The 14,120-nt window shown below is 39.5% G+C and overlaps 1 protein-coding gene across 2 annotated transcripts in view; it reads right to left on the bottom strand.

Annotated features, from left to right (window-relative positions):
- The window catches only part of LOC119033936 (cGMP-dependent protein kinase 1), a 92,385-nt gene that overhangs the window by 13,026 nt on the left and 65,239 nt on the right, over positions 1 to 14,120 (bottom strand). For both annotated transcript variants that reach the window (XM_037124556.1, XM_037124555.1), the window contains exons 6-7: positions 9,994 to 10,071; positions 7,571 to 7,665 (exon numbers count right to left, since the gene is read on the bottom strand). In XM_037124556.1, coding sequence (XP_036980451.1) covers positions 7,571 to 7,665; positions 9,994 to 10,071 — 173 coding nt within the window. The remainder of the gene's footprint in view (positions 1 to 7,570; positions 7,666 to 9,993; positions 10,072 to 14,120) is intronic.

Here is a 14,120-nt window from a genome sequence, read left to right as displayed (position 1 = left end):
AAGCTATGCTCACACTACAAGATTTTAGCACCGAATCTTCCAATCACCAACAATGTTTTTGGAGCTCAACGACAAAAAAACTCCCAATCATTCCGATCAGAATATGTGAACTGTTCAAAGATGCTATCCAGGAGCTAGCATATTACTGCAGACATAAATATCTGAGTCACAAATCAACCCACAAAAAGCTTGGGACTGCTTGGACTGTGTTATTACTGTTTAATGTTTGGCAACATGACTCCCGATTATAGGGCTTATAAAACTTGTATGGTGTGTGTGACCAAGGCATCACAGCTCACTGTGGCTGCTCCTCCTTGTTCATCATGCAGTCGTGTTTTTGATTAATAAAACAGTCACTGCTGATCTCACTGAATACTGCTTTATCATGTATTCATTAGCTTGTTAAGTTTTGGGTTTGTGTGTGTGTGTGTGTGTGTGTGTGTGTGTGTGTGTGTGTGTGTGTGTGTGTGTGTGTGTGTGTGTGTGTGTAGCATAGAGATCTACAACTGGAGTTTCATTATACCATCTTGTGTTGTACAGTGACAATTAATCAGGAATAATCAATCAATCAATCAATCAATGATTGATTGACTGATTGATTGAGGAATCATGAATAATAACACTAATGTCTCACCAGTGCGCTTTAAATATGATGCCGCAGCAGTCGGAAATGTTCGGTTTGACTCCACATGAGACATAAAACAGTATTTTTGTCCAGGAGTGACGCAACATGCTTGCGATAAATCAATCAACAAGTCATGATCTCAATCACATCTTGTTACCTAATTTGCTAAAATAGTGACCCACGAAACAAACTGAAATGACAAATGATAATGACAATTGCCCCAACCTATATTCTAATGTTATTCTAACTTTAGCAGATTATTCCCCACATTTTGTGAATGGTAGATATGTTACCAAAAGCGAATCAGGCGGACACATCACTGATTATGAGTTTAAACTACAGTGACAACCACAATCTGTTATATGAATCAACTTGTCTCACAAGAGAAGGCATACAGTGTCATTTACTAACCATGGTGATATATAAAAAAACAACACAACAGTTTGGGCTTTAATGAAATAGTGGTTACATAAGTATGAATCATCCTTGAGAGACCTGAAGGGTTTCATATGAGAAAGCAGCTTGTTACACTTGTCCCCTGCTGCTCGGCTCTAGCTGAGGAAAACAACTTAGAGTGTCACTGTGTTGATGTATATGTGAAACACAATCGCTAATATCTGTCAGAATGATTCATTTACATGCCGCTGAGCCAAAGATGGTTCTGCACTTGTTAATTGCAGCGCAACAAGAAATGCATTGGAAAACACACACACACACACACACGCTCAAGCACAGATGCACTAAAAGCAGCTGCATGCTGTGTCTGGAATGCCCTTTGAATTTTTGCAGGAGGGAGCCTGTGGTGTTGATTCCCACTAGATAGTTGAAATGAACCTGGTAATTGGACAGTGATCTGCTGTCCTGGGGAGGGGGTTAAGAAAATAACGGACCAGCTTGGCATCTGAGAGCGGGTCAATTGCCATGGACTGCAGTGGGGGAGTAAAGCCGGGGTCAGGCCTGGGGCAAGAACAAGAGGTGGTCATGAAATACACAGCCCATCATGTTTGTGACTGATGCTACTTCCACACCAATGTGTTCACGTTTTACACTGATTACAAACCCTTATAAGACTTTTAGAAATGCTGCTGATCTCATTTTGCTTCAGTATTCAGGTGGATCTGGACAGCTGTAGATGAAACTTCTCAGGCTAGTATGGAAGATTTTTACCATTAACTAGAAATTGTGCATTTTCCACATAACTGCAGGGTACAGCCACTTTCCAGAGCATACCATATATTTTTGAATACTCTCTTCCAGTCAGCCACACACTTTGTTTCATGAAAACTAAGATGGCTTTTAAAATGCTCCCTTACAGGAAATGCTCTTTAAAGTTAGTATTTCTGCAAAGGATAATTTCAATGTCACAAGCTATGTTGTTAGAATGACCAGTGACAGTATGAATATGATAACGTGGAAGGTACACGCCCCAGTCTCAGATGTCTCAGCTCTCCACGAACACATTAGCAAACACACTGGGAAGCAGTGTTTCTCATGTAAAGAATTTATTTTAGTGGCTTGCCCAAAAATAAGCTTTCTGTGATAGTTATTTTTTTTCATTTCTCACTATCAATTTTCTACTTGGACATGCAGTTAACAGATGAATGGTACCAACTGAGCTCTAGCTGCAGTGATTCATACGCTTTTCTTTGACAAAGTGCTTCTTAAAATTTCTCTAAAAAGCTTCAAATCATTCGGGGATTCATGCTGTGATGGTATCAACTGGGAGCAGTATCTGTGTAAAATAATAAATGTCTTCAGTGTGAAAACCTGCGGTATGATTCAGAGGAATGTAAAACATACAGAGGATACAGACAAGAACATACAGCAGCCAAGTAACATAAATAGATTAGAGTTAATGCTTTTACTCATGGGTATGAGCTATTACAGGACTGAGGGTGTGGCTTGGAGTGAAAGGATTGGTTCAGTGTGGATGCTTAGCATGCTTAGGTTGGGAAAAATGCGGGCAGAAATGTTTAATCTAGCTCAACTTTTGCAGCAGTGCAGTGCAGCAACATCCAGCAGCACTATGTTTCTTAGGGTCCATCCACATGGAAACACCTCTGTGTGTAAATGCACATATTTTGCATTGATTTGTCCGATCGTCCACATGGATCCTGTAAACACTGTGCCTGTAAACGCACTTTTTTGAAACTAGGGTGGAAAAAACTGAAAACGCTGCCCTTGCGTTCTTGTGTGGACAGCGAATCTGCATACTTTGCGTTTCGATGACCCCAACACCCCACCCCGCAACCTTTAGCCTTCGACCTCTTAACCCCGCGACGTCTCATAACAACAACAAAAACAATGGCGGACTACATGCTTGTGTTCGTCTTCGCAGAAGATATTGAGCCAATTAGGGTTACTATGGCAAAATATTACGCTCCTCTGCCATTATGCTGAGCAAAAGGATTATGGACGACCGACTAGCCGTTATACAGTGCGCAAGCTCTATGCGCATGCTTTGTCTCCTCATCTCCGTTTTTGGTGAACTTCAAGCGCCTGGAATGTGAACTTCATGGGAGTTGCTATTTCCATTGTTAAACAACCACCGTTACTGTTGAAACTCTATGCAACAACTCGGGAAGAGGTAATGTTTAACGTTTAGACACGTTTGACAACTTCCTTCCTTACTCTGTAATGGATCTTCTCGTGTTAACCTAGAAGTTACAGAGACAGGCGGTCAAATGAAATACAGTCGCGTTTTTTGACATTTGAAGTTTACCATGTTCATCATCTTAATATAGCATGTTGTGTTAGCATGCTAATTAGGGCAAAACACAAAGTACAGCTGAGGCTAATGCAATTGTAACTGTTGCAATTATTCGCTCACTAACCCAAGTATTATACAAGTTAGACCTTATATGGCATCATATGAAGACTGTAGAGATCACCAATGTGATAAAATATTACTGCATATATCTGGTGAAATTTCACATAAAACCACAAATATAGTCTACCTCTAGTGCCAGTAAAAACTCAGGAGGTCGTTGAACCATCAATGTCCGCCAAAATGTTAATGGCCCTCTATCCAAAAGGGACAGGCTTGAGCTTTTGTATTAAATCTCCAATTTTGTAAACCCCAGCCACAAGTAAGTACAAATTTCTGTGCAGCGGTCATACCTGTTGAACATTAGAAGTGGATTTCCTGACACTTCCTAACATGCCCACGCGAACACAGCCTCTAACAGTTATTTACCAGGTGGCTATTTTTGAACTGAGAGTCGTCAGTCTGACACGGCCGCCAATCACATTTCTGTCGGTGACATCTTACTTTTGTCACACAATCTCTTATCTTCTACTCGTGTAACACCCCTACCAGCACACACTCACACAAAGGACACCCAGGAGCAGAGTTCAGGGTGCACATTGTCTGTGCTATTGATGGAACTGCACCTCAACTGAGAGATCACACTTCACTGTGACAGGAAGAATGTGACAGGAGATAGTCTAGTCAAACCGGAAGACTATACCTGGAACGTGCACCTATTGGGACGATATATATACTGCATCTATATATACTATAGCATTCATTAAGGGCTTCCCAACCCTTTAGAGAAAACATGTAAGGCAATATTTCCTCAGTAGATACACACATCACACACCAGCACTCGCACAAGCTCTAACAAACCATTATGGCTGGCAGGAAAACAGACTTTGATTTTATAAATATGTCTTTTGCACTGATCAAAGGCAATGTCTTCAGAAAAACTGAGTAGCCTCAGAGTAGGGGCTATTGAGTTTCATGAGCATGGACACACACAGTTAACTTCTAATTAGAAAAGATGGCCCCACTGAAGAGCCCTCTGATCAAAAGACTGCCTCGAAGATACCCAGCATCTCAATCATTTAAATTTGCCTGCCATGCTTGACCATCAAAGGTGTAGTTGAATAGGCTTGGACATGGCAAGACAAAAGGCGTTCGTGACAACATATGATAATAACAAGCAAGCAGATGCAGCTTTGTTCTGGTGGGATATAGAAAAGATAGGCTCTTCTTGATTAATCAAGGGAGGAGATGCTCTTGAAAGCGCTTTGAAGAGCTTCTCACAACAGCACACTACTTGAATACTTATTCTGGGAAACACTACAAACACATGGATGAGAATATATGGATGCATTATATGTGGGATGTATCACATTAAGTGTGTGGGGACAATTAAGTCACTGAATTCCCTGAAAAAATGAAAAACACTCCAACACCAAAGTAGCACAGCTGCTCAATCCATTATAAATTAGAATTGTGCGCCCTGCTCTCATTCTTGAAACAGCACGTTTCTTTGTCTCATTATTGTAAAAGGATCACATTTCTATTTGGAACAATCTTTCCTCTATTTCTATGAGGAGATCCAGCTTCCTTCATATTTCATGTCCTTTGGTCATTATCTTAACATATGGGGAAAGCCCAACTATCTGTGTAATTCCAGCTGCTGCCTGCACATCACATCAAGCAACTAGTGTTCCTTTGGAGTATTACAAAACAATCATTTACAGTGTTTTGACAACACATAAGACAGCATCCATTTTCCACAGAACACTGCTTTGATTCAACAAGACTCTCTTTGCATTATAAAGTGTTAATGATATGCTCTTAAGGAGCGTCTATTAGAGGTTGCTTTCATAGTCAGTCTCCACATGATGGCGACATATCCACTGTTTTCATGTTAACAGTGTGGGCAATGTACATGCATGCACTCAAATACATGTGCACGAGTGCTTTTTTTTTTGCCTTGAATGTTCCTATCCCAGCCCTCCTTGTGTTTAAATACTACATTATCCATGAGGGTATACAGACATGACAGTCAGATCAAACAGCAGGGTAGAAACATCACTTGCCAGAAGACATATACAATATTTGTATTACACCAAAGTGTTTCTTTTATCACATTTGAGCGCTTAAATGGCAATGAAGGTTAGCAGTGGCCATGAATCATCTGATCTCTACAGTATAATCAACATATTTACTTTGAACTTGCGTCAGTACATCTTCACAGTTATGACATGCGTTCCAAAGACTTATATTGTATACATCTTTTAATGATGGAAACTGTATAAGCTTGGCTTATATCTACTAATTACATGTTTTATATGTTTATAAAAGCAACAGGGCTGTACCAAATGTCATATTGCTGTTGAGGTTTTTGAATTAAGCTCTGAATTTCTGTCATCATATTTTATACTGCCTGCCCGATACATCGGTTAGCTGACATCATCAGCCAGTATTGGCCCATCACAGATATATTGGCAGCCCTTATCCGCTGATATGAAACATTATTTTTCTGAGAGATAATGTTGCGGAAAAAGATGCTTGGGGTAATTTATAATGATCAAATTCCCAGTGAAGTTTGTTGTTGCTCCAAAAATGAAGCTTAGCAAAAGGTCAGTCTGTAATATCATGTTTTTATTATGCATGCCCTCTAAGTCATGAATACAGTCTCCTGCTTTCTCCTAACCTCCTCCTGCTCATTCTCCTCTCTATCCAATTACAACGTGTGACGTCACCCGCTGGCGATTCGTTAGTATCTGTCAAATTTAAAAGTGCCTTTTTCTCTCTGCTATGATTTAGCTGTCATTTCAGCATTGCAAAGACATCATAACCCACCCCCTCCCGTTCACCACCTCAACCGTCCAATCACTGAAATTGTTCCACATCAAGAGTCATTCCTCACTACCACCACCAGTGTCCAAGTCTCCTTCGCGCTGGAAACACCTAATCCCATGGTGACCTACTAAATGCTGGGGTCTAAGAACCAAAGTCTATTCTTTTGGTTCACAAATGAAATGTATCTTCCTCATATCATCTCAATTGTTTTGTTCATATTAAATGTCTCTCCTGATTAACATCAAGTTTCTGTCGGGAAATTATAATCATAAAACAAAACCCTTAAATCGAATAAAGTGATTTATCTGATTAAAAGGGTTAAAAGGGGTCTTTTGTTTAATGAATAACTCCATGAACTTTTTGATATATTCTTGTTTTTCAAAGGCTAAACAATCACAATCATGGACTGACGCAGATTATTCAGTTACATAAAAAGATTTTCTTTTGTTTTATTGAATTTTGACATTTGGACCTCATAATGATCTGGAGGTATTAGAAATGTTCGGATGACGCAAGCTGGAAACAATCCTGTGTAGCCGCAACTGGAATATAATTCTACACACAGTATTGCTATTAATATTAGTGTAGAAATGCACAAATACTTTAATTAAACTGAATGAATACACTTGCAGAAAACGTTTTGCAGCATTTGAATGTGATTTTGAATTTAAATTGACATAGTAAATAAGGCTTTGAACTCTTGGGCAGAGCTCAAACTGAACTTTGCTCACCTGTTCAACACAAATGTTCCTAAAAGACAGAAGGAGTACTATCAAGGACATCTCGATTCTGACTTACTATATTAATGAGTTTTCATCCTCCTTCATAAACATAAAACATTTTTTTCTTTTGATTCAGAGTCAGAGTCAAAAATAGAGCTTGCCACAGTAACTGAATGTGCTCTCATTTCTGCAAAAGGGTAGAGATAAAATGCATCTCTACATATTCACATTGTTTATATAGTCTCAGCTAGGAATACAATTATATCATCAATGCGCTGAATGCTTATACACCAGTGTTTTCATATATTTTCCGTTTTGGACTGTGTCCTTCTGACAGAGTATTTGTGTCACATCTCGGAGATGGAGATGATTTGTCAAGAGAAGAAGTTATGTCATGCCTTTCAAGAAGAGTGAGTGGTGAGAAAAATTGGTGCAGAGAAAATTTGGGCCTGATCAAGAGCAAATTAGAAGGGATCGATGCCTGTCGAGTGTAAGAGGAAAGATAATAAAGACAGGTTACGAGTGAAAATTAGTAGGCAAGTAGGTGATGGTGAAGGAGACAGATGCAGCAGGAGGAAACTAGATTTAAAGTGGAAGAGGCAGTGCTATCACGGACAATCTTACCCTTGAAGTGCTTTCTCTCCAAACCAGTCTCCTTTCCCAAGGCTGCGCAGGTAGACAGGCTCTCCATTGGGCAGGTCTTCCCTGGTAACATTAACCTGGGCAAAGAACAGAAAGACAGCGAGAGGAGGGTTGACGGGAGGAATAGTGTGACAGCAAGGAAGGTGGGACAAGAGTGAAGAGAGAAGGGCTCACAGTGCAGAGATATGTGGGGAGTGTGAGAGGAATAACATTTCATTTACACGTCATTCCAAAAGGAAACTGACAAGCTAATCATCACCCAAGATGGCAGGTTAATCACAGTTTTACAAAACAGGGGAGAAGTGCCTGTGTGACAGCCATCTGTGATCTGGGAGGTTCAGTGCTGACCACTTCATTAGCTAGATGACATGTGAGTGATGGCACTGTGCTGCGCTGGTAGACTTAACAAATCAAAATGAGTTGATGTTCGAGGAAGTGAATGGAGACGGCCGTTTCATCTAATGAAGGATCTCGTCTCCATCCATTAGCTGGTTCAGCACAGGTGAAGTAGCGTATCCAGCACACGGCAATGCACTGGAATGCTTTCTCCAACTGAGTGACAGACGTAATTACTCAGCGATCTAATGCGATCACGTGGGAGCAAAAGAAAAAGCAAAAAGGAGCGGAGGGGCTCGTAGAAGATAAATCTCGACAAAGTGCACCATATGCGGTCTATATAGGGATAAAGTGAGAGATGTGGGAACAACCGATGAGAAAGAATTGATAAGGTCAGGAGTTTATGCGCGCATGCATGTGCCTGTGTTCATGTCTGTGTGCATGAATGTTTGTGACGTAGTTTTGCCAACCTCGCGAGGTTGGTCGCATCGGTATGGGGTCAGAGAGTAAAAGAAAGACATGAAACATAATGTGTCTTTGACAGTGATTGCTAAATCCTGAACATATGAATCTGTCTCTTTCACTGAGACTTGAAGGGGCAGTTTTTGTTATTATACCATTTCCCACTTCGGATACCTTCATTAAGCCTAAACCAGAGTTGTTTCAGTTAGAGCTGCAATAATTCATCGATTAGTTGTAAACTATCAGGTTAATCATTCAATCATTCAAGGATTTTAAGTCATTTTGGAAAGACGAAAAGGCACTGATGCACGATATAGATTTTTTTCAGCTAATACTAATGACCAAAGTGCATAGTAAAAGACCAAACGAAAAGAAAAAAAAAGCTAAACAAAGTACAAACCAAAAAAGCAAAGTACAAACCATGAATGACACCAAGAATCAGGAAGCTAAAAATTGGAAACACACAACAGGAACACAGGACAGGGCGATACAACAACATTAGGGTAAAACAGAACAGACAAACCGTCAGAGACAGAGGAAAAGACAAGGACTGAAATGAGGGTGAAGGAGTGATTAACTGATAAAACACAAGTGAGAAGCAAAACGGTTTAGAGTACAGACAAAAGGAGGAAATGACAAGCAAAACATCAAACATTAGGACAGAATATTGTTTAGTTTCTGTGCTCTTCTATGATACTAAACTGAATTTCTTTTGGATGTGACCAAGATGTTGGAGGTTCTGATCTTCATTTTTTTAGACCAACATGTAAATAATGAATTAAAAAAATCACCATAAGAAAAAAATTGCAGAAAATTTAAATCTTACATTTTATGTATTTAAGCGCCTGCTTAAACTGAAAATTATGTTCTTATGTGCAGGTCAAATCAACTGTCTATATATTGCTCAGGATCACAGCTCACTGTTGTTCCTCAAGAGACTTAACCACTTGGAAAAAAGGCATTCTTGAGTTAGTGAAGCAGCTGGCATGCCTGGGCTGTGACCCCTACAGCAATTTCCGTAGTGAGAAGTACGCCGATCTCACCAAACAACACCTGCTTCCATCAGCTGACAGCCCATTTTCTTTGGATGCTTCTTGGTGGTATTGCCAACTCCTCTCAATCATCGGTTAAATCAGAACATGAGAAATATGTACAAGTGAAGTTTAGAGAAGAAATGGAAGAACAGGTGTGAGGTGTAGCAGATGGCAGTAGGAATGGGACGAGGATGAAGAAGATGATGAGGACAGGCAGTCTACACATCAAAACATGTGGGATAGGAGCATATGAAATCCCTCCAACAGGGCTAAAACCGGACAAGACAGCATGTCATACCTGTTCCGTGTGAAAGTCTGTGTTGATGCTAAAAAAGGTGAAATGAAAATGCCTCCATTCACCTTTCTGGATGCTCCCAATGCTGCCGCAAGGGATGATGAAAGAGGTGGCGCTTCTGTCTCTCCTTTCACCTTAGCCCCAGATGATGAATGGCAGCCAACCTCCAGCCAAAACTACTACCACTTTTCTTCAAAGATAGCTGTCTTTTTTCTATGTGCCCCAATGCCCTGCGTTCACGAATATTTTGGGTGGTAGGCCAGAGGCACTGTGCTCACCTTTCCTTTACTGATGATGAAGAAGGTGTCTCCTCTGGCCCCCTGTCTGATGATGTACTCTCCATCTTCATAATGTGTCTGTCAGAAGAGAAGCAAAGAGGAAAGAAGACAGGAGACGTGTTATTCTGGGACATATGATTCTTTCCTCTCCTTTCTCACATCCTGTCATAAGGCTGAAATTCAGTGTGCAAAATCCCAATTAGATGTTTTTCCCTCGATAATACCACAGACTGGCAAGCTGCAGGGTGTTTCTCCGCCTCCCACCCACCACTTGTTCAGATATGCCCCGCGACCTTGAATATGTCTATGCAGGTAAGGAACATTTGTGAATAAATTAATGTAGCTGCATCAAATCTGAGGCATGCCACACTCCTTACTACAGGTTATCCATCTATCTATTCATGTTCTCGCAATGCCCAGTAATCCTGTTCAGTGGCGACGTTGAGGTTGTCAGTGTAACACAAAGCCAGCCTCAGATACATAAAAAAATACTTAGCCTAACACGTTCGAATGACCTTTTTGGTTCAAGGACACTGTCAGTATATTTTCTATGTGTAAGATGTGACATACCTTTATATGATGTAAGAAAAACCTCTTTCACCACCCCACAAGAAGCACACATCTGGATAATATATGATGAGGACAATGGACTAGAATCACTTTTGGTTTATCATATTACTAGTAGTGGTGGGATTTTCCCTTTCCTGGTAAAACACACAAGATGCTGCACCTCAGCCCACAAGTCTAAACAGAAGACAGAGCTCCATATTTCCTGTTAGGTCCTTAAGATTCCACACTGCATTCCCCAGGTTTTTATTCCGACACCATTTCACAGAGGAAAGATACCTGACGTCTTCCTTCAGACTGAGCAGCGAGTGAGTGACTCATGCTGTGTGTCACTCAAAAGCAGAGCTTCTTCTTTATAGTAGGTTGCATTTATGATGTTTATTTCAGGTTTATTCATTCATCTAACGGAGTCCCTTTTTCTAAAGCTTGTTCTCAAGTAGAGCCAAACAAGAGAAACTAGCTCAGTCTATCTAATCAAAAATCAATCACAGACTTAAATGATCCATTATAGCAGAGGACGAGACATAGGACAGCCTGATGGATTATTTGACCCAACACCTCTGCCCACAGAGAAAACGTATATGAAACAATTATAAATAATAATTAAAAAAAAAATTTAAAAATCCTTGGACACAGTTAGTTATTTGAGTACTACTTTTAAGTTTGCCACTTGCCTTGTCCATGAAGCTGATAGATATAAATTCCATTAACTTGCCATCGTAACATCATTCTCAGCCAACAGTGCAAACAAATTAATCAGAGTACATTTACAGGCATGTCTAGAACATCTAATTTTTACTGGTTTAACATAGTTAGTGCACTCACTCACAAGCCAAATGATTATATAATTTAACTGAATTCCTGGCAAAATACTGTTTCTTAAATATCCCAGGTTAAAGAGGATTTGTTCGAGGGAATGTGAAGGCCGCTAAACATGCACCAAATACTATCACACAGGCATGTTCTACATGCTGACAAAGTATTTAAGATTAGTTATACCAGAGCTGGTCCTCACCAACCTGAAGTTCCTACATTTGTGCCCCACTTAACACTCTCCAATTCAGCGACAGACCCTGTTTTGCTGTGGGCTGCATGGATAACTGCCTCTTTCTGTCAGTCTGCTTTCCCGTGACTTCTCTTTTCTGTGATGAAGTTTTTGTGCCAGCCCAAAGATTTTCTTTGTCTGGTGCTGCTGTCCTTCAGCATTCATGCTGGCTCTGGCTGCTGAACTGAACCGCCTCTCTTCAGTTACATTGTTTCCTTGCTGACCCTTTTCATTGTTTGATTTGAATGCATTTGATTTGACCCTCGCCGAATTACAGAGAAGCTTCACACAGTGGTGGTGTTTTGAGTAATACTTGGTGCATTCCATACTGCAAATGATCCACTTTTCATTAATCATGCTCAATGAATTATGATATTGGCCACTCTACTAGCTAGGGATGGGAATTTCAAGCAAAAATGCTATTTGTCATACTGCCAAATCAGTAGTTGCACAGGCTCTCAAAAACAACACAACACAATGCTCCAAGACTCACCAAACACTAACATTACTCCACAATATTATAATTATAAACCACATAACGTTAACGTTACCTGGATTTATTTATGTAATCTAGGTGAATATGGATGTGGAGAAATGTGACCAAGACAAACTCCAATGATGTTTGTACGAATGTTGCTGCTGGTACATGTAAAACGTTATCATTAAGGTGAGTTTGTGTTAGCTTGAAAACTATCAGTAACATAATCCTAAAATATACAGCATTAGGTCAACTTGCCTCCATTTGCCTTACACTAATGTTAGCCATGAGCTAATCAAGTTAAAAAAATGTTAGCTAACATTAGTCACTAGCAAACAGATGATATTTATTTTGTCTTTCTGTTTAGAAGGAGCGAGCAGCAAATATTGATTTTGATGCTGACAATATTAGGCAAAGTTGCAGAGACATCCATTATGCTTACAAAGGTCTTAGCTAAACGACAACCCACGAGTTAAATATTTGAATATTGACATGTATGCATATACTGTATGTTATGGGTCAACCAATTATTGGCCTGGCCAATTATTAGATCTGATATTCAGCCTTTTCTGATTATTGGAATCATTGTTCTTTTAATCTGATTTCAGATGTTATTTTAAACATGCACTCATTTGCCCCTGATGCAGCATGTATTTTGAATGTTATGACCTATTTGACTTTTATAGCACAAACTCCTCCCTAACCAAGGGGACAGTAGAATTGACTGGACTCCAATGACTGAAACTAATACTGGTTATTTTAGGTGATGGCAGCATTCAATGTGCCAACCTCTTTGTCTGGAAAGTAGGTTCACTAATTGTTGGTTTAAAGTGCATCAGTGTGCACACTCTTATTTGTAACAATGGCCATCAAATTGCATGGGTGCTTGTTTGGTGATTTGCTCAATTTCACATTAAAGAACTAATGTATAATAGTAATGATACCAAATCTTTCATTTGCTGTTATTGCAAGCTACAAAACCAAAAACTCCTAGAAAAAAACAGCATGGTCGACTGATTCTTCAGGGTAAGTTTTACCTTTAGAATAGTCTGCAATAAGTTTGCATAAGCAATGGCCTGCTTTATCTTTTCTTTAATGCAAAGGGATCTGGCACCAGTTTCTCTTAGCTACAATAATGCGAACACATAAACACACATTGACACAAATTGGAGTGCAATTCAGCATATTGAAAGCCTCAATGTTTGCGGCACATATCAAAAGTGTAAATGAGAACGTGTTTGCATAATTAAATTATGCTGGAGAAAACATCAAACGAAGTGATGTGCAGATGGCTGGAAAATGTGATACCGACAAATCTCAAAAAGCACACTGCCACCAGCAGCAGCGTGACATCGTGCAAACCAGTATTAAAAAGAACCGAAGATGTAGCATGTTTTAGTCCATTTGGAACAAACTGCATTTCACAACTGCAACACATTTACAAAAGACACTGTGCTGTTTCAGGTTTTGTGTATATATTATGCCTTTTAGACAGCCATTGATTTACCTTTGTTTACATATGAAGACTAAGGAACCTTGCCTGAGTTTGGTAATTCATCACAGTAAACATCGACTCGAAGTATTATAAATATAAGGAGGTAATGCACTTAAACTGCATTCCAACATTACAACAATGGAACTTACTAAAAATATTTGCTTTGCTTTGCTGGATTACCCAACTCAATCAAATTGTTGCAGTAATTTGCATTTGTCTATATCTAAGTCTGAATCATGCAAAGCAAAAATGTTCAAAAACAAATTTAAATAAATTAAAAGACTAAGTTTCTAAGGCAAGAAAGAACTGTAGGTCATTATGCTGATAATTGGCTCAAAATGGATGCCATCATTCAACAATAGCTAATAGGGATAACAATGTGCTTCAGCTGTTGAGATTGTTTTAGCACACATTAAAGAGCCCAACAAAAATAAATGAATAAATAAAATAAAATAAAGTTCCATTATCATTATTCATCATCTGGAATATGCCTTAATTCTCCATCTGGCTCCCGTCTCTCACTGCAATAAAAGAGCGTTAAT

Source organism: Acanthopagrus latus, chromosome 15 (genome assembly GCF_904848185.1).
Source record: "Acanthopagrus latus isolate v.2019 chromosome 15, fAcaLat1.1, whole genome shotgun sequence".
Taxonomy (NCBI): domain Eukaryota; kingdom Metazoa; phylum Chordata; class Actinopteri; order Spariformes; family Sparidae; genus Acanthopagrus; species Acanthopagrus latus.
Note: the sequence above shows the minus strand (reverse complement) of the source record. Positions and strands in the feature narration are given on the sequence as shown.